This window comes from Antennarius striatus, chromosome 9, assembly GCF_040054535.1.
Source record: "Antennarius striatus isolate MH-2024 chromosome 9, ASM4005453v1, whole genome shotgun sequence".
Classification (NCBI taxonomy): Eukaryota; Metazoa; Chordata; class Actinopteri; order Lophiiformes; family Antennariidae; genus Antennarius; species Antennarius striatus.
In genome coordinates, this window is record NC_090784.1 from 19,356,947 (window position 1) to 19,378,623 (window position 21,677).

General features: G+C 37.7%; 1 protein-coding gene across 2 annotated transcripts; it reads left to right on the forward strand.

Annotated features, from left to right (window-relative positions):
• Positions 1-10,250: 10,250 nt before the first annotated feature.
• csf3r (colony stimulating factor 3 receptor) lies at positions 10,251-21,634 on the forward strand. 2 transcript variants are annotated; one of them, XM_068324533.1, is made up of 17 exons: positions 10,251-10,383; positions 13,146-13,242; positions 14,003-14,085; positions 14,252-14,548; positions 15,348-15,480; positions 15,632-15,798; positions 16,824-16,993; positions 17,135-17,273; positions 17,578-17,660; positions 17,778-17,985; positions 18,234-18,422; positions 18,819-18,920; positions 19,182-19,328; positions 19,412-19,552; positions 19,635-19,731; positions 19,855-19,933; positions 20,929-21,634. In XM_068324533.1, exons 3-17 carry the CDS (start codon positions 14,022-14,024, stop codon positions 21,409-21,411), a joined length of 2,499 nt encoding a protein of 832 aa, XP_068180634.1. In that variant the 5' UTR covers positions 10,251-10,383; positions 13,146-13,242; positions 14,003-14,021; the 3' UTR covers positions 21,412-21,634. The 2 variants fall into 2 exon arrangements, with proteins under 2 accessions (XP_068180634.1, XP_068180635.1); XM_068324534.1 differs by lacking the exon at positions 14,003-14,085.
• Positions 21,635-21,677: the final 43 nt, after the last annotated feature.

Sequence of the window (21,677 nt, forward strand, 5' to 3'; positions counted from 1 at the left end):
CCTGTCCTCCCTGTTGAGATGATCTAACACACATCATGTCACAGACAAAAAATTCAGAATTAGTTGATATTTATTTTTAATTAGTTCATACTTTTTTCAATTCAATTTCAATTTCAACTTTCCTTCTGGATTCAAGTGAATTTCATTGAAAAAGAATTTATAAAATGATTGCATTCTGTTTCGTCAACAGAATGCATTAGTTAACTTTTTTTTGGATGGGGGTCATCAGCATAAAAATGGTACAGAAGACTGGTAAGGCACTACTAGCTACATGCATTCATACTGCATGTTTTACATTACATGCAATTCATAAACATATACACATTACTGTCTTTATTTCCTCTTATATTTGCAATGACAAAAATGCTTTAGTGTTTAGTGTTTGTGCTTTGCCTTAAGCTTTTTTGGTCATAATGAAAATTCACCCTTATACTTTTGTGCACTGTAAACTAGAAAATAAATATCTGTAACTGCATTCCTCACGTCATCTCCAGCTCAAGTGTTGAGAATGCAGGGCCGCTGTGAAAATAATAATAAATACACAAAATGAAACTGCAAAGCTGCATACGCTCCCACTCTTTAACTCTCACTCTCTCTTTCTGTTTTCTCTCTCTTTCTCTTTCTCGACTCATACATATAAACAAACACGCACGAGCATACACACACATACACACCCACGCACCACCACTGGAAAACACACTCTGGCAAATATTGTTTACTGATATGCGGTTCGGGTTTAAGACCGGAACGCTGAGCATTTCAATCTAAACAGTAAACACTCTTAATTGGATTGTGTGCTTATGAGCTTTGATGTGTATCCTCTAAGGACTGTATATTATTAGGTCTAATTGATTCAGATACATATTTACACGAGCTTGGAAAATTAGTCAAAAACAAATGTGAGTGGGTTTCATCGTGATCGTAACAGCGAGTGTATTACATGCCACCTTATGCTTGAAACAGCCATTACTGAAACAATGCTTTAGCGGTGTCAGAGTTCAGCGGTCATTTGGAAATCCGGTGAGACTGCTCTGTCTGTGTCAACATCTTGTGGAAATTACACTGTAGACCTCCAGCTCGTCACAAATGGGGCCCAAGGGGGGGGATGATGGTAGGAGAGCCTGGGTACTTTTCACCCTGAGGTTGAGAGGTGGAGCACCAATCCTCTCTCGCCTCATACGCCATAACCTCCATAGGATGTGTGTCAAGCGATTCAACCTCATCCACATGGGATATGAATCCGCTTTGCAAAGACTCTCCAGAAATGTTACCCAGCACAAAGCTAAGGCAGAGCCACTGCTAGCAGACACACCACCACCACCACTGTAACATGCATGCAGTTGAACGTGTGGGTATGGAGGTTAATCAGGGCTGTATAAGTCGTATAGCAAAGTTCAAGTCCATCCAGCAGACAGATAGTCTGGAATGAGCAGCAGTAGAGGTTGAAGTCTGTAAAGTGTTTGAGGCCCAGTGCCATCTTTTGGCTTCCCTTTCCCCAACATAACATAGTCGTGTCAAAATAGCGTGACCACCGTTTCCAAGCAGGGATTCACATCTTTGGTTTCTCATCACCTATAATTTAAATTCCATTTTTCCCTTGCCACACTTCAAATAAAGCTCCAGCCTATTAATTACCAAAGTGTAGGTTTAGGGTAAAGGTGAATGTGCAATTACAGAATTAAATCAAGTTCTGATTTAGCTTGCCAGCCCTTACAGAATTCATTTGAGTGAATTATTAAATGCTTTCACTCATTAAAGCTTCTTCATTGTTGGCTCAGACATAGCCAGAAACCAGTTTGTTTTTCTCATGCTTTTAAAGTTGAGCAACTCATTGTGCTTTTCTCAATTAGTCTTCGATGATACAGTATATGTTTATGATATAGGGAACAACTGTCCATCAATTGTGGTGGCATGCCCACAGTGACCTGTGTCATTAGATAAGTCAAGATTCATGACAACATTTTAAATTTGTAATACTTGTAAATCACCTATGATGGATTTTAGGTTTGAAGTTTGAATTTCATACCACGCTAAGTTCAGTTAATGTGATGATGTTATCAATGCGTGGATTTAAAAATATTTAACATTCATGTGAAACAGTTTTTCAGATTTCTCAACTTGAAATTTTGGGGGGGGGGGGGGTTCAGAATTGCTCTAAATTATAAATACTTGCTTTTTTGTTACTCTCACTGCTCATGAACATGTCATTTTTTAAAATGGGTTTCACTAAGCTAAAATAAAAAAAAAAAAGAAAAAGAAAATGTCTTATCGAATTCTACTGCTTGCAAGCATCTTGGATGATTGCCTATAATAAAGCAATTTGCCAGTGGCTGACTGGATTCAGTGGTTGAGCTTTGGTGCCTATGACAACCAGCTGTCTTTAATTAGAAATTCAAGCTAGGGTGAGGATTTGGACAGTCAGAGTGGCTGCAAAAGAAGTCAAGAGTGGCAAGTGCTCTCAGTAATTGGACTGCCATTTAGCTTTTGTTGATCACTACAGGGATGTGTGTATCTCTGGTGATTTTTTTTTCTCAGGTATTTTAAACATGAGTCTTTACTGTTGCTTAAAAAAAAACACAACAACAATCGTACCCAATCAGTAATGGCCTGTTTGCTGTTTGTTGTCTTCTTCAGCTCCATTGTGTTTCACTCTGTGTCAGCTGGAGGCGTGTATTGTGCTAAAACAGCAAGAGGTGTGTGGTGCTGTTTGACTGGTGTCTCCACTTTATTATAATTACCAATTAGAGGGTATATTTGACATTTCAAAACAATGAAAATGACACACAGAAAAAAAAACAATACGGTTTGTTAATACAGTACTTTGCATGTGGTTTTTTTTCTCTGCTGTAGCCTATGCAGCTGCTTTGAGTTTGAATTATTAAGTCTGTGGTACCCCTGATGTCTTCGGATCAGTTCAGCATTGGAATCCATGCTGGCGCAGTACTGTTCAGGCCTCAACCTTACAACAAGGAGGACCATGAATTGCTTGAGAGTGAATCTATCTTAGTTACCAGCAGTCAGAATCAACCAGGAATAAAATTCCTGGATGATAGACAGCATGAACAGTCCTACTATAGGAGCTCTGAATATGAGACGTGGCCCTTAAAATCCAGCTCAAAGTAAATACACCACTGACCAATGCTTCCCAGAGGAGAGTTCCTTATTAACTACAAGTCCATTTCTGAGGTCAACCATATTACCACTTCAGTCGTAGCTAAAGCCCAGCACAGGTCTGACCTTGTGAAGTGGTGTACTCAAGGGCACAGCAAGCTACTCTTCTTTGTCTACAATGAGCATGACCTTGCTGTTGACGAGTCTGTCCCAAATAGACATGGCGTGTCTCTGAATGGGCTCCCCCTGCCCTGCAGCCAGTGTCACGCCACCTACCAGAGGGGTCTGACTGTGTATGGCCTGGAAAAAGACATTCCTGTCCTCGGTTCATCCACCCTCAACAGCCACAACCGCGTAAGAATTCAAGTTCCCGCTGTTGGTAGACTGAAAAGGATTAGGTTCCCTGGCAATCATGCTCAGCTTCTGCTCAGAAGCATGAATGTCAAAAAGTCTGTTCAAGGTAACCCCCTTCTTAGACATATGACAAAGCTAAAATCAGATCCTGTTAGAATGAGTCAATAAGCTAAAGGGGATCTGACACACTAGCTGTCATGTCAAGTAGAGTTCCTCCCAGGAGTTCTTAAAGTTAACGGTCGAAGGATTATTTGATGGAAAAAACAATGATTTCAGTATTGATTTGTCTGCTTCTCCAAAATTTGCTGATGTCCAGCTTCTGTGAACAACCTCCTGTGTGGTTGATCCCTCACTTGTGTCTCCAGAGCAAAGCATGTTATACAATAAACATAAAACTACATGTTTTAATGCTTTTAGTGCTTTCCCATCATCATAAACTCACTGAGATCTGGATGTTACTAGAGTGCCATCTGTTGGTTTTAGTGGGTAGATATTTTTTGGCTCACAGTGACGTACGCATGTACTCCACCACAGAGGGTAAGAACCCATAATCTCTCTACAATCTGCTGATTGCAAAATTGTGGTTGTGAAGCTAATTTCTCCAAATGGCCTTAGCCTCATGTCAGGCTTCATAACATGAGGTCCTAAAATTACAGACTTGGATTTTAAATTTTCACAACTGTCAGCAAATAATTGTCCTTGCAGTTTTGTTCCCCAATGTTAGAGCATGAACTCGGCGCACAAGCTTCTCATGTCAACCTCATGCTTTCATTCCTCTTAAAGTGTGTGAGAATAGAAGGCAGTGAGAGGTTACTGTATCTAACATACCAATTCATTGATCAATTGATTAATGAATTGATCATTGACCCATTGATCAATGAATTGGGCTAAAAAGAAAGTCAGCCACTCATGCTCATGTAGAAAATGACTGGGAGAATGAACAACAAAACAAAGTAAAGCAGTCAACTGTTAACGGGAAGTGGGAAGAAAGCCAGTCAACAGCGGCCATGCATCATGCAGGACGGCGGGTCGAGGGAGGAAAAAGAGGATGTTTGGAAGCAGCAGGGCGGCCCACATAGAAACCATATAATTTGTGATGTGAGGAAATACCAGAACCAAAAGGGAGAACCATCTCTTGCATTAATTGTTTTTATCTCACAGTGGTCCATGAACCCTATATTGAATAGAAAAATATCAACCTTTCTTATACACTGAAATCACTGCAAAGTGTGGAACGACTATGGGCTACAAAGACAATATGGATGATGCATGTGCTTCAATTTCTATCACCATTTTATTTTATGATTTCACAAAGCATTTGAATGGATGCTGAGAAGCTGTGAACTTTAATGTTCATATGTTAAAGTACTGCAGTGATGGAATACGTTCGACTCTATTTATACTCATAGCATCTGGCATTTCAGTAACTTTGTTATGTCACTCTACCGTTGTCTGACTTCTAATGCTCAGTCAAAAGATTTGAGCATTTGTCTTTGTAATTTTCTGAGAAATGAGGGCAAAAATCTGAAGAAATGTTGGAATAAGATGCAAGGAAAGTTGCGTTGTAGCAAAGTGATATTAACATGAACTCCCTTTAAAAATTGCAAATGCATATCATCACAAGTTGCCTCATTTGTCACAGCGTGCAAGAGAAGATTTATATGTATATATATATATATATATATATATATATATATATATATATATATATATATATATATATATATATATATATAAATGTTATTTTATGCACAGATGGCTGCTGTTTACACTCAGAAATGAGCCACAACAAACAATTTTTTTTATTTTGCTTCCACATGTTAGCCCTTACCTTATGCTGGCACACCTGACAAACCTCAAGAAGGTGGTTCACCTACAGCAGCCTCGGTTGAGCTACTTTAGTAGCAGTGGCACATAAACTGAAACAAGATGTACAGTTTCTCATGTCCAGGACATCACCTTAACATCGCACCTGTTCATGACACCAGCCACAGAAAAAGAAAAAAAAAATTGAAGAGTTTTCATAGATATGGAGACAACAAGAAAAGGATGAATGACACTGATCCATCAAGATGTTGATCTTAGTAAGTGTTCCAAGGTTTTGATGCTGCATCTAGTCTCTAGGATGGAAAGAGTGGAGAGGAGATTTTTCTTATACTGTTATGCAGCTGCAAGTCTTTCACACTTTCTCATGATTTGAACACTGAGTCTATACCAACAGACATGTGAAAGACAAACCAGTGGTCATAAGAGATTTCTGGAATCCGGGGGTACAGCCTGCAACACCTCAATAATCATAGACCCAAAGTAACAGCAGTGGAGCAACTGGTTCATCAATTTATTTATTTATTTTCAATTTTATTTTGTATGTTTAATTCCTACATACTGTTGTTGTTTATAATGTGTAGATAGGGGTAAAGACTTTAAAAATTAGACAAATTATGTAGTCCAATTCCATATTGCAAGATAAAAATAAAGCACTGCTCACTGGAGATAAAACCTTCAATACAACTATTTTCTGTAGATGTCTACACCGATGCAGTACTTTCAGCAATAATATGAATAATACATTAGGGGTTTAGTAAAGGTGGGTCATTTTTTTTTCTTTAGGACAAGGTGGATATATGGAATGCAAAGGCTAAAAAGCTGTTTAAATTTAAATTACAGTAGTACCTCGAGATACGAGTTTAAACCATCCCATGATTGAGCTCATAAGTCAAAGAGCTAGTAAATCATCTCCCCATTGAAATGACTAAAATCATATTAATCTGTTCCATCCGTTGTAAAAGAATTATTAAAAAAATATGAAAAAAATAAATTTTTATCAACAGATAGAAATGCATACTTTACCTGTGTATAATTGATTATATATAAGGTGTGTAAGGAATGATGAAGAAACACAAAAGTCATGAGTACACTCGCACTTTGTCTTTACTCCGTGAAAGAGAATGAGATCTGGTCTCAGCTGATGTATCCATCTGTCAACAGTGGGAAAGAACTAGGTTACAGTAAACTGTATGCTAACAAATCTATATGTAGATCTAGATATACATTATATTGGATACATTCCAATGTTTGTCAAACTTTGACAAAAATAACCCCACCAAAGTATCAGCACACTGCCATGTCTGAGTTACACTAGAAATAACACACACCTCTATTAAAGCAACCTGCTTTGTCTCCCCTTACACTAGCCCAGAGTTCTTATTAAGGATGTCTATTTGTGCTGCTCTGTTTGTCTGTTGTGTAATGCTCCCCTTGTGTTCTACCCCTCTCCTCTTTCTGTCCCACGCAAGGCTCTCAGCAAACCCGCTAAAGCCTTCCAGCACAACTGACCTGTGGTAAAAAGGAAATCAATAGTCAATTCCATTTTGCAACCAGCGTGTGACAGGTACTAGAGTGAAGTGGATTGGGTGCATGTTAGGAGCAGCAGTGTGAGTCAGAACTTCTCTGACTCTCTCTCTCTCTCTCTCTCTCTCTGTCTCTCTCTCTGTCTCTCTCTCTCTCTCTCTCTCTCTCTCTCTCTCTCTCTCTCTCTCTCTCTCTCTCTCTCTCTCTCTCTCTCTCTTTCTCTATCTATCTCTCTCTCTCTCTCTCTCTCTCTCACTTTTATGAATAAATGTACTTTTAAAAATTAAAACCTTCCTCTTCTGCTTCTTCTTCTTCTCAGGGTCCCGGCATCTCAATTGACTGAGCCCTGCAGTGGAATCAGTAAGGGTGCAAGAGGCCACGCTCTCTAGTGTACACAACATGAAATGTAATTAAATGAAGAATCATTCAAGATGCATGCTGGATATTATGGAAGACTGCGACAGCGGTTGAATTAGCATCAGTGTTACAAAGAGTATACAATTAATCTGGCTTCATTAACTGATGCAGGCATTTCAGAATAGACCATACATTTGTGTGAACTAGATTCATATGGAAGGGCGCTTTCAGTAACATACATATGCAAACAACCTCTACTGGCATGCTATGACTGTAGCAGAGACGACAGTAATTAAGCATGGCTTAATTACATTCTTTATTGCCATTGCCGTCAACATGTAACATACTGAAGACTGTAAAAACACTTTAGTCCTCAATAAAAGATCTCAAAAACTATTGCACATTTAGTGGGATAACAAATTTATTTATAATCAATATTGGGTATATTTCTTCAAAAAAGCACACATGATTTCCAATTTCCAGAGAAAAATAACAAGTGATAAGTTATTGTTATTAAATCACTCCGAAATTAAAAACGCACCATTGTTTAGTGGTTTTAGGGCAGTTAGGCTGCATATGATAATTTTGCTAGACATTACAAAATCTGTTTGAAAGTATTGGATTCAAATTTAAAAAATTATGGCACACTGAAAATATAATGGATAACAGAAAATGTACCAGTTTAATCCTCCTCCTCTTTTCTCTTTGCTAGAGAAGAGTTTTAGCTGGTGAAAAACACCTGTAATCATAAGTTGGACCTTTTTCACATTGAGGACACTTTTACACATTAAAAAAAAAAAAAAATTCATCAAGCTGTTTTTGCTTTATTGTGTTCAATTGAATTGTGTTGATTTGATAACCACTTTTCCTAAAATGGCTCTTTTAGCCTCCCTTAAAGAACTATGAACAATAACAGTCTCTAGTCTGGTTTTAGCAGATCCGACACCAGTTAATGTGACTACGAGTTGGGGTTTGTGTATTTAATGGCATATACATGTCTCTGACTCATCGTACATTTTCGGAATGTGTTAGAAAAGAAAAAACAAAGCATTCAATCTGACATTTTCCTTATGCTTAAAGCCTTTGTGCAGTGTATTGAGTTTGACTTATGGCATAATTGTAGTAGTGGGATGGTTCTGTTTCAACAGAGGGCACTGGACCACAAATAATGTTAGATTTGAATGTACACGTCTATAATTAAGCTTCGATTACAGCAGTTTGGAGTACAGTTAAATACTGTAATTCTCCGTGTAACTGTGGAAAAATAGGAGAGGATATATTTGGCTAATTTGGGGTTTGTCATATCTCTAATGTGAGTAAGTATCTTAAGAGGAGACAGCATTCTATTAAGTGCAGTACAAGAGCAATAATCAGACCTACCAAAGCTTCATTACTTCAACTTAGCTACGGGGCCCTTAGTTAATTTTACTGCTCACTGAAATGTAGCACGTAATACCCAGTGGATGGAGAACACTTCGTTCATTACAGTTGATTAGGAAAGAAGATCAAGCAAAATATGTCAACGCATGATAACCAGCGTAATGTATTTTTAATTAGTGCTTGCCTTTCCTTTCCTCCTGTTGATTCCTATTCCTAAACCGACCATTGGATATGTTTAATTCCTTTGCCAGTGGCCTCTTGATTAACTGTTAGCTACCATTATGTTTTTGAGGGGTGGGGGAGTGACAGAGCGGGGATACAGCTGTTAGATTAAAAGTTGAGTGGTCGGGTGCACTGGCTCGCCTCACGCACCATTTGAAATGAGGCCTCAGCCAGAGAATCATTTTACAATTTAATAAGCTAATAAACGTGATATGGCAAGTAGTTTCAAGTGCCCTTGGGGGGGTCAAGGCGCAGTTTACAATCCCATTTAAGACCTCGTTCTATTACCATTCTGAAAAAGGCTTGAGCAGGTTCAGAGGGAGATGACTGCGATTTGGGACTGATACAGCAGATGTACTATTTCAAAAGGTCGCACTTGAGACAAAGGGGCAGCCTGAACCAGAATTATTGCATTCTTCTTGTAGGTGATTTGGTAGCTGCCATGTCTTGTTGTGTAGCATCTTATTGAAAGAGACCATGGGATGTTGTTGAAATGCTTCCATACTCCACTCCACTCAGGCAAACATGCCTCACCTCGCTTCAGACTGAGACAAATGTTTTGTTATTATCACTTCATCAACCGTCTCAAAGGATTCACATTGATTTTATTTTTCAGTTAATATAAATAACTGATAAATACTTGCTCCTCATGGGCCATGCCAATATAATAACTGTTAGGTATATTTTTTTACACTTCCCCCGCCGAAGTGCGAAATAATCTTGCCCTTGTTTGTCCATGAGTACCGGGACATATTCTATCCACATCTCCTGTTGCACCACTCTGGAGATGTGCATTTCATAATTGATTTTGGTATTTGCTACTATTTTTAGACATACATGTTTTACCCTTTCTTTTTTAGGATTTTAAGGTCTTTATGCTCATATTTATTTACCAGATTATACTTTATCTTCACCACTTGAGTTCTTCCTGCAGATAATTTTAGCTTGTCAAAAAAATGTGATCTATACTTGAAAAACACATTCACCATCACCTGAAGAGAAAAATAGGATGAGACATAAAATGACCAACTGATTGTTTTATAGATTTAATAATATTTGACATTTAAATATCCCAGTGCGTAACAATTATTGCCGTTTCAGTTGCGCATGTGCATCAATGATGCACTTGATGTATTTCATCTGCTGGTTCTTCTGGGATTATTAGTGAACCACAAACCACTACCAACTGCATCACAGAATTTCTGCACAAAATAAGAAAAATTAAGAATATTTTAATTTTATTATGTCTATTTTGATGTTTAACTTCATTATAGCCAAACAATGAGTGTTAATGTTACTTTCTGTCTTGTAACATTTAATGATTGTCACATGTCGTGATTGAATCTCTTACAGTTTTAAGTTATTTCTCATTAAGCTGTTCACCTCCTTTCTTTAGAATTTCAAAACGTCACTTTTCTTCCCGTAACGGGGCCCCGTCAGTCACATATTTCTTCCTGGAAAACAGTGACAAATTCAAAATAAGGATGTTGCTGCTGCTGCTGCTTGGCACACACATGTGTCCTCCGTTCTAAGCCTCTTTGAGCCTCACCGTTTCATCTAGGCTGATGAGAGCCTCTCGTCTTTCTGGGTCCGCACAGCTGCTGTCTGGTGAGTGGCAAGCGTCTCTGATGGCTTTCCTTTATCTTCACATCAAGCGATTTGCTTGTCCTTTCATTTCGATACTTGTGCCAGATTGAAAAGGCAAACTTCACAAAACTTGTTTCTGAGTGACACAGGTTCAGACTGGAGAGTTGCATCCTGATCCAACTCACAGACTGCTCTGCATAATTTTGTTTAAAATGCTCCCTTAATCTGATTTTATTGGTACTTGTGCCATTTATCATCTTTAGGATAAGACAGACTTTTAAAGTCAAGATAATTCAATGGTTAATTAAAAAACATATAAAAGAGAAAATTCTAAAAGAGTTTTAATTTTAAAAGAACATAGCCCTTTTTATGATTCATTGTTTTTTTTGTTTTTGGTTTTTTTTGGGGGGGGGTCGGTTTGTTTTTGTCCAAACAGTCATTATATGAGTATTCCTATTTACTCTTTCATGATTGTGGCATTCATCCAAATCGTGAAACTGTCACCAAGGGAGTATTTTAGCATGTTAAGAAAAACACGGTGTGTTCTCATCATCCATGAAAAAGAGGATGTGAAACAGATTGCTTTCTCCCTTTTTGACTTTATGGAATTTCACAGCTGCTGACACAGAAGGTCAATGTGTCTGACCTTTATGGGCTTGTTGACCTGAAAACATTACAATTTTAACCATTTTAAATGTCCTTATTCAAAGTGTGGCACATAGTGTGAGAAACTGGATCAAAAAGGGGAAACAGTGGCAAGCTTGCCATTGCACATTATGTTGAGGATATTGCTAAATCCTGAAAGTGGGCTTTCGTAACCCACAACAGCAATGGACAAGGAAACATACGGTGGTAAAATGCTCACTCAGACACATAAATGACACCAAGTAACATATTAATAATACAACTGTCAAAATGTGTGGTTATGTGTGTGTGTGTGTGTGTGTGTGTGTGTGTGTGTGTGTGTGTGTGTGTGTGTGTGTGTGTGTGTGTGTGTGTGTGTGTGTGTGTGTGTGTGTGTGTGTGTGTGTGTGTGTGTGTGTGTGTGTGTGTGTGTGTGTGTGCGCGCGCGCGTATAAAAACACAAAAGTCTCAATCTTCTTTTTCTGCTTTTGGCCAGAATCACGGGTGATTGCTTTTCAGTACCAAGCAGAAATTCTTAAAAAGAAAGCAGGAGGTAAAATTGAAGCCTTTATGTACACAGCTGATAAGGAATGGAGCAATTCCTCACACACTGCTTTAACAGAGGCTTTGCCTTATACTAGCTTATTGTCTGCTACAGGCAGTGATCCAACTGTGAGTTTGAGTGATAGCTACACATTATTAAAGTCATTCCTCCTGGCGTAAAGTTGCTTGAAAACAGTCCAGACGTAAGATTCTTGAATTGTTGCGGAAATACTACGTAGTAAATTGAAGTAGATTTAATAGTAACTGTCTGATGATTATAGAATGTATAGACGATGTTGTCATGTTTTGGTTGGATGAGAAATTAGCAATAGTTGACCAACAGAATCAAACAGACCAGGACAGGGAATTTCTTAATGCTGTGGTCTCAGTGGCTCGTCCCATGCATGACTGCTATGCGTATAAGCGTCGCACGCACGTATCCAAGGGAACTTGTCTGTGAAATTTATCTCAAGGGTCACCTTCTGCATTGTCTGATAAGATGAGAGAGATATCCTGTCTTCTTACACTGGAGTTACAATTGAAAGTACACTTTTTCTGATTTTATTAGCAGTATTAAATGAACAGGATAAAAATCAAATAATATTTCTGTTCTCCATATGACTTGATGCTTTTAATGACACCTTCAACTGTTATTTGTAATTATAAGGCTATTTGATCATATTACATAACATGAAAGACAAGACAAATTCTCAATATGTGTATAGCATGTCGGTATCTATAATAGGCAGACCTCAGCTCAGATTGTGTGAGACCCGGACAATTGAATTCATAGTATTAGTGCAGAAATAAGTCATATAAATTACTGTGCCAACTTGGCCTATAAGGTCAGAAATCACACGCAAATAACTGAAAGGGAACTGATTAATCTCAAACACAGCAGTTTGTCCAAGCTGGAATTGCTTGGACAAATGATTTTATCAAAAAAGATAATAATAATAATAATAATAATAATAATAATAATAATAATAATAATAATAATAATAATAATAATAATAATAATAATAATAATAGTAATAATAATAATAATAGTAATAATAATAATAGTTATTATTATTATTGTTGTTGTTGTTGTTGTTGTTGTTGTTATTATTATTATTCCGCAGTGCACTGGCGTGCCAGTTTCCTCAAATGAAAAGCAGAAAATAAAATGTGCATTAGACAACAAATCAATGAGAATGTTTTTTTAATTGAATGCATCCTCTTCCATCCAAAGGATGGGAGGAGTTCTTGAGAGTGAAGTCCATTTTTCTCTCTCTCCGTTTCTCAGTAATCTCCTCCAGATTAGTTCAGAATCAACCACAGAGATGCTTACTTTACAAGCCAGTTTAGCCCCTTAACATCCCTGGTGAAATATCTGCAGCTGCACACTAAATAAACTGAGATGACACTAAATAAACTTATACAAGATTATTCTTCTTGTCATCTGTTGCACTTGTGAACGTTTGCAGGCTGCATGTAGGTTCTACAGGTGATAAGAACAGGAAACATGATGGCACAGTTCCTCAGATTCGCTACATAAGGGCCATTACTAACTGAAGTAATGTTTCAGGAATGAATTTAAAACTAAGAACGGTTTTATCTTTTCTTCCACACAGCACAAAGAGACAGAAACGCTATGAGAGCATACCTGGACCTTCTTCCTGTTGCTTTGTGATCCAGAAGAGTTCAGCGTGTTCTTCTAATTGTGTAACAGTACGTATTTGCAAAACACAGTCAGAAAAAGTCCTTTACATAACAACTGTGTTTGCCACAACCCCCAACTGAGTACCGAATATACAGATCAGGTTGTTGACTCAGTATTAGAAGCACAATATGGTAGAAAAGTGCTCCCATCTGCTTAGCTCACAAGCTCTTCTGCTCATTATACATGATCAATCAGCTGTGGAGCGCATGCCCACGACCTGTTAATAGCTGGCAATTACAATCTTCCTGTCTGCTCAGAGAACTTTCGTCCCCCTGATAAGAAAACGAGATTGAGAGGTGGATGCATATCGCCAGTATACCTATTAATTTCTCCCACGGCGAATCCAGATTTCATTGTCTCGTAGCGAATGGAACTTTAAGTGCCAAATCACTTATGTAATCATGCTTCATAAATGTTGACCCAACTGTCATTGATTTTTAGGTTCTACAGTGTGTCATGTGTCAGGATTTTCCTCATACTTATGCAGACAGCGCACTAGATTTTTCTCTCAGTGGATCCATTCACATGCAGTCAGTTTATATAAAAATATTATGCATTATGGAGATCACATCGTGGGCCACATCAGACCACCATGCCACAACACTTGAAACACAGCGTTTGTGATGTATTTTGAAAAAGCAGACGTTTAACTCTCAATTGCTCTCTTCGCACCACAAAACAAGCGGCTCAGGAAGAAGAACGATTCACACATTATTGCGATGGGATGTGAGGGTTTGTAATTTAAGAATAATGCATTTCATTTGCCAGTCTGACAGGTTTTATCATCATGAAACCAACGTGGTTGTCAGTGATTGTTATGCTGGTGGCATTTGTGAATGGAGCCAGAAATGGTGAGTGCTGCCCTCTGGATAAAATTGCAAATCTAAATGTAAATGCATAAACAGCCGTTGTGAATTGCTCCTACACATCCCCCTCCCCTACCTCAGAGATTTTTTAGTAAGCATTTATTACATAATCTTTAACATGCAACATTAACATTCATTTACTCATTTTCAGATAATGAGATACCACCATGCGCCGATATCCAAACATCCAGCTTAGTGGTGCCTCTGGGATCGCCTGTGAGAGCCACTTGTGTCATCAGAGACAGCTGCCCCCTGGTCATTGGAGAGGCTGTTCGTATAGAGTGGCGTCTAGATAATCACTTGCTCCCCAGCAACACCATGGCCGGAGCGAACAGCAGGGTTTCAGAGGTTGTTATACCCAGCTTCAATCACACCAGAGCGTTCCTCACCTGCTGTGTCCAGGCCTCTCCTGCTCAAGTAGTCAAAGGAGTAGAGATCAGAGCTGGATGTGAGAAATATTCAAACATTTTTTGTTTCAGTCGTAAAAATTCCACCAGACAGTAGTGGTTACCTAATTTTGTGAATCTAACTGAAACCAGGGCCTTCTCTGTGGAGTTTACATGTCCAAATGAATGACTGAATGAATGACTGACAGACGGACTGAATGAATGAATTATATACAGTATATATATATATATATATATATATATATATATATATATATATATATATATATATATATATATATATATATATATATATATATATACTGTATATAATTCATTCATATATATATATATATATATATATATATATATATATATACTGTGTGTATGTGTGTATATATACATATATATATACTGGATATATATATATACATATATATATACATATATATATATATATATATATATATATATATATATATATATATATATATATATATATATATATATATATATATATATACTGCATGTGAATCTAAAAAAAACACACAAAGAAAATGAGCAAACCATCAAAGCATTCAACTTCTGTTTCATGTCCGAACTTATTAATGTCCACCAATCTAAGAACTCTGGCAGACATTCATGGATATATGACATTTAAGGCTTTAGTAGCAGAGATTTTATCAGAAGACAAAGGCAAGGTTTTTTCTTTGCAAACTCTTAAATGATTTTTGTCCAAATATCATGTTATGATCAAGGGAGCCACATTTCAAAATACACGAGCTTTATAAAAATGGTTGGAAGATGAATGAAGAGAATTTTTTGAATTCCATAAAATTCCTTTACATTTTGTTCTTTTAGATCCACCAGAAGCACCACAAAACCTCAGCTGTCAGACAAACCTGACAAAACCCAACACCATGATCTGTGTCTGGGACCCTGGAGAGCAGGAGACCTATCTGCCCACAAAGTACACTCTCCATACCAACATATGGTAATATCCTACTCTTAACTAGCATCTTCTGGGAACACAGTGAAGATGTTATCCAAAAGTAAATGTTATGTTTGGTGTCAAAAGTGATTTTACAAACTATCTGTGGAAGTTAACACAACCATTCTCCAATATCTCAATGACCTCATTTCAGGGAACTCCACGAGAACCACACATATTTAATGCTACCTGGAGTCCACCGCTACACCATCCCTCGTCCAGACTTTGGATTATTCTCTGAAATGGAAATATATGTGAGGGCAGTGAATGAACTCGGAGAGGCAACGTCAGCTCCAATCATGTTGAAGCCCATCAGTAAAGGTTGGAAATAAACTAAACATACATTTATTACATCCTGCTTCAAAGTGGTGATGTATTGTAGTCGTCAGTGTTTGTGTTTGTTCGTCCGTCCGTCCGTTAATCCACCAAATATCTTCGCAACCGTTGCAGATAAAAAGATGAAACAAAAAGTACATTACTCGGGTGGCGAAGGGGATGAAAATGAGATGATGACCTTGACCTTGAGAAAACTAGCTACATAGAAGTCTATAAATATAATTACTCTGCAATATTGTTGAAAATTATTACTATACAACTGCAAAGTAATACAAAGAGACAAATTCTACATTTAACCACTCCTCTGCAGCACAATACTTTTACTTTGCTTAAGGCTAACAGGTCATGGTTACTTCAGCAAACCTCTAGTAAAATAGTGATCAAGTTTCATCATTCTTATAAAAAGTAGATTCGAAAACTTACTCTGTAGCAGTGCAATAACGCTTGGTGCAATGGCTTTTTATTCTACGCCCATACTTTTTTGTTTTACTTTCATTTATTTTTATGTTTTTGGTAATGTTTCTTGACACAAGTCAAGAAGCTATAGGAATTTTCCATGTATGCATTTACTGTTTATATAAGTTTCAGCATTTTTTTATTTATTGAAAAGATATTTCCACACTTGCACTCTTTTGTTTTATTCAAATCAAGACACATATAAGCCACCACATTTGTTTTGGATGACAAAATGTGATTGCAGCATGATAAATTGTTTCATTTTATTAATGGTCTTAGTGAAATGGAATCATTTTATCCAGATGATCACAAAAGTCTGTGAGGATACTGGAAATTGCTTTCACAGCCACTCTAAGTGATATTTAAAGCTGCTGAACTTTTCAGAGATCCCTGTGTGGGAACTAAAGTTCATCTCCTTGACTCAAATCCAACAGACAACATTAGAGACACAAACTGGTCTTAAATCTTATGTAGTCGTTTTCAATAGGATTACAAAATCTTCCATTTTGCAAAAGCAGTCATGTCAATTAAACATCAGGGTCATTTTTCCTCAGCAAAGTTTGACCCACCAATTATTCTGAGGGTTGAAGCTGTGCCTCGAAGGTACAGCTGCCTGGAGTTGAGCTGGAGCTTATCTCACCACCAGATCTGGGTCAATAGGCAGCACCTGAATATGGAAGCCCGCCATAAGACTGTCAACAGCAGCCAATGGACTGTGCGACCAGTGAGTATAATTCACTGCAGTGAATATTGGCTGAAAAATATCATTGATTGGCTTTTGATTAGGCTAAAAAAAAAAAAAAAGCAATGTTTTTGAAGTTAACCTGTGTGGCAGGAATCGTATTTGTAATGTGTCTCTCATTAGATCCTGCCAAGCAAACCTACTGCAACCCTGTGTAATCTCCTGAATGGGACCCACTATGTCACCCAGATAAGAGTCAGATACAAGCAGAGCCCTTGGAGTGAATGGAGCAGTAGCCAGTCTGCAGTCACCTTAGAGAGCGGTAGGACTTTGATCAATTCACTCATAATCAGTCACTCTAACATTTTCCAGTCTATTGCATTTTCTTCCATTTCCTGGTCTTTTCAATATATGCTGTCATGTTCAACACGTTCTCCCGTTGCTTTGCACCAATAGTACAGGCTGAATTGATTTATTGAATTCTGCTGTGAACTCTAGCACAGCAGACTTCTATACAAGACAAGTCCATAGACTTGTCTTGTATAGAAAACTTTTAGTTTTTTAAAGAGTGAGAAGTGCATACTTTTGACGAGCAGCTAACCTGACAGCCATCACTTTCTTTTTAGCTCCCACTGGACGCCTAGACTGGTGGATGAAGGTATCGAGGGATCAAATGCACAAACATCTCAACATAAAATTGTTTTGGAAGGTACAAACATCACACAAATTGCTTGACACCCATCAAAAACCCATGTATTTCCTGTTATTGCTCTGGATAACTGTGTGAGGTTTGCTTTCAAATATTTTCTTGCTTTTTTCTTTGTAGCCATCAAAAAAATTTCACGCCAACGGCCAAAATGTGTCATACATTGTCTCAGATCAAAAAACACTGGGTGGAAAGGGAAAGTTGTGTACTACAAAGGGGAATTATTGTACTTTCCAGCTTCCCAGGAGGGTAAAAAAAGTGTATCTGAGGGCTGTAAATGCAGCAGGGAAATCCGCCCCCACTGAATGCCACATTTACCCACCAAAAGGTAAAATTGACAAATTTAGATCTTCTTAAACTGGCTGTAGAATAACTCTGTTTAATTTGTGTGTGTGTGTGTGTGTGTGTGTGTGTGTGTGTGTGTGTGTGTGTGTGTGTGTGTGTGTGTGTGTGTGTGTGTGTGTGTGTGTGTGTGTGTGTGTGTGTGTGTGTGTGTGTGTGTGTGTGTGTCTGTGTCTGTGTGTCTGTGTGTCTGTGTGTCTTTGTGTGTGGTTTGGATGTCTTTTGTTTCTGTAGACTTCATAGTGATATCGGATGTCTCTGCTGTTGCGCAAGACAACAAATCTTTACTGGTCAAATGGAGAACAGTGGTTTCTTCTCATCTAGTTGATTTTGTGGTGGAATGGAGACCTTTGTTGAATGAAGAACCTTCTCTTTCACCATTTGAAATAGTCAGCAGGAACCAGACAAGTCTTGTTATAAAAGGTACATGTTATGGTTTTTGTTTTGTAGCTCAATTTCCTAATTTTTGTGTGTGTGTGAAGATTCTCAATCATCCAGGTCATGCCAGATCTTTGTGTTCAATAAAGTCAGCTGTACTTACAGGAAAAGACATTTCCCCTCTCGTATAAGAGGGTCTTGAATTCTATTGAAGTTCTACAGATGAAGCGTTTGGATGAGAGAAAAAAGTCATCAAGCTTTTCCTAGTTTACTTTATTCGACATAAAGATCCACCTTGTGTTCAGTTTCCTAAATCTAACTCTCATCCTCTACCTCCAGTCTTATGCAAGTTCTTCTTTTTCTTACATACAACCGGCCTATACACACTGTTATGAGCTTGTGGGCGCTGATACAAAGTAACCTCTTCACTGTCATCAATAGGCGGCTTTGAGCCCTACAAGCCCTATGAGATCTCTGTGTATCCAGGGTTTAAGGATGGGTTAGGCCGTCCTCAGACTGTTAATGCTTACTGGAGACAAAAGGGTAAGCCACCAAAGTCACAAAGAGGATCACACACAGCAGACATAAGTGTGGGAGTTGGGCTGCCTTATCTTTGCATAGATGGAAAAAGAGTTTGTCACCAGTAAAGACATAAAAATGATGTGTGGATTGTCAAAAACAAATGATACATAATGAAATAATGCCCTCTTGTGGATAGAAATGAATAAATATTTTTGATAGCTTCAGTTCAATCATAACATGTAAGTTTTGTTTATATGATCCAGTGATATTTTCTTTTTAAAGCTCCATCCATGGTTCCAAAAATACAAATTAGAAAGAAATGGCATTCACGTATTGAGCTTGCCTGGGATGAAATACCATTGAGCCAAAGGAATGGAATCATCCACAGCTATAAAATTTTCTACTGGTATCAGGGTGGAGCCATTAAAGGTAGAGTGAAAACCACAATTTTATTTCTTTTAATTATCTGTGTTTTGTCCTTGATCAAATTTGGTGCACGAATTCTCCCTCAGTTGAAAATGTTGACCCAGAAGACAGGAGGGTGGTACTCAAAGACCTCAAAAGTGCACCTCTCTATGAAGTTTTCATGATGGTTAGCACATCTGGAGGAAGCCTGAATGGTTCGACAATTCATTTCGAATTCCAGTCCTTCGGTTGGTATCATCAATTGATTTGCTGAAAATATGACAGGGATGTTGTAGATCTTTTATTACACATTTTGTGCCTCTTTCTCAGATGCAGTTACTGTTGTCATCATTGTGACTGCATCTGGTGTTGGGCTGTCCTTGTTAATTATCTTCATGGTCTTGACTTGTTTCTCCAGCCACAAAAGGTGAGATCATTGCCACAACGTATTTTGTGGACTTGCGATATTCTTACAATCTTCTTCCCATTTGTTTGTTTATGTGTTTGTTTGTTTGTTTGTTTGTTTGTTTGTTTTGTTTTGTTTTTTCAGGTTTAAAGTGCACCTCTGGCCTGCTGTTCCAGATCCGGCAAACAGCAGCATCAAGAGTTGGACGACTGATTCAACACAGGTGCAAAAAAATAACCTGTAAATTTGTTTTTATATAATAATCCCCATTAGGTTAAAACAGACATATCAATTATGTACAAAGAGATGTGATACACAATCATTCGCTTGTCAATTCACATAAAATTTAAGCAAAACTTGCGGTTTCTGTGGTACATTTCATCATCTTTCCTCTTACTGTTTTGGTATGACAATCTCTTATTATTTTGGCTTTTCTTGTGCAGTTGCTTTGGGCTTTGAGAATTTTTCAGTACAGGTATACCTCGGCTTGCGTCATTTTGAATTGCACTGTTCTATATTATATGCCAGTTTTACGAGAAAAAATAAACAGAAAAATAAAAATCCAGTCTACATCATTTTACTTGACTTTAAGTCTTTCCACCATTAATACTTGAATTTTAAAATCACAAGTAAACCGTTAAAAGCGCATGATATTATGTTACTGGACAATAAATACGCTCTGCAAAGCACTGGCGGCACGTCTGGAATAGAATTAAAATAGGATTTTATTGACCATATATTATTGAAAATGTATCCACAAAGTACAAAACAGAACTGGGAAAGGTTATTTTTGATTTAGCGTGGAGACAAGTTAATTCAACATGCATCATTTTTCCACTTCTTTCGTGTCTTCTAGAACCAACTAATGATGTAAGCTGAGGTATACCTGTAACCTACCTTCCCTGCACTAAACAAAGCAGAATGTTAAACATGCATTGTTAGCAGCTACCTGGTGACCATCAACATAATGACAAAGCAACAGTTAAAGGAGAAACAATCATGGTTTTATATATTTAATGCATCATGGGGTACATGCAAAGTTTTAAAGTCTTTTTAATCTTGCAACTTTTTAACAACACATTGCTTATTTGAGATGTCAGCGGCTTGTTTGTTCTACTTTCCCAAAGTGGTCACAAAAATCCATTTATGGTGCTTATACTAACACTTCATAAGACAATGTAAAATCTTGAGACATTAAAAAAAAAATTTCTGTTGCAGGATACCTACCTTGCCTCAGACAGTAAAGAACCCAACCCAATTTACCTGTCTCATCTCAGCTTCTTGGATCTCCCTGTGAAACCAAGTAAAGGGGAGGATGACCCATGGTTAAGCAGTGGAGAGGAAAAAAGTGACCTCAGAGAGTCCATTTGTGGCTTGCCATTAATCCCTGGATACTCTGGTTCAAACAGTGGCTCTGTTCCTTACGCTACTGTGATCTTCTCTGATCCATGCAGCAGCCTCATAGCAAAAGCACCTTGTGTCTACCTGCGCTCTGAGTCCAAACAGCCCCTCTTGGAGTCTGAGGAATCCATCAGTCCAGGAAGCTATCAAAATATTGAAACCAATGGGATGCCGGTGGAGCAATGTTTCTTTGGACCATGCCATGATTGTGTATCTGAAGAGGCAGAAGACCCAGATGTTCTGTGGAATGACTTTCCTTTTCTAAGAGCACTAGCCATGAATGATGTGTATAATGAATAAAAGTTAACTAATAATTATAAGCGATCATTCTATAAGATGTTTATGTAGATCTGAATGTGTATAATAAGTCGATAAAGTGATGCATCATAGCACGTAGCTGTAAATGCATGCTTCATTGAATCCTAAAATCTCCTTGATATGAAAAGCTTATGATTTTCACATTCTGTTTGTACCACACTGTAAGTTTGTTACCTCAATCACAAAATAAACTTTTTTTATTGAAAGAAAAATATGTCATTGATATAATTAAATATGATTGTGGATTA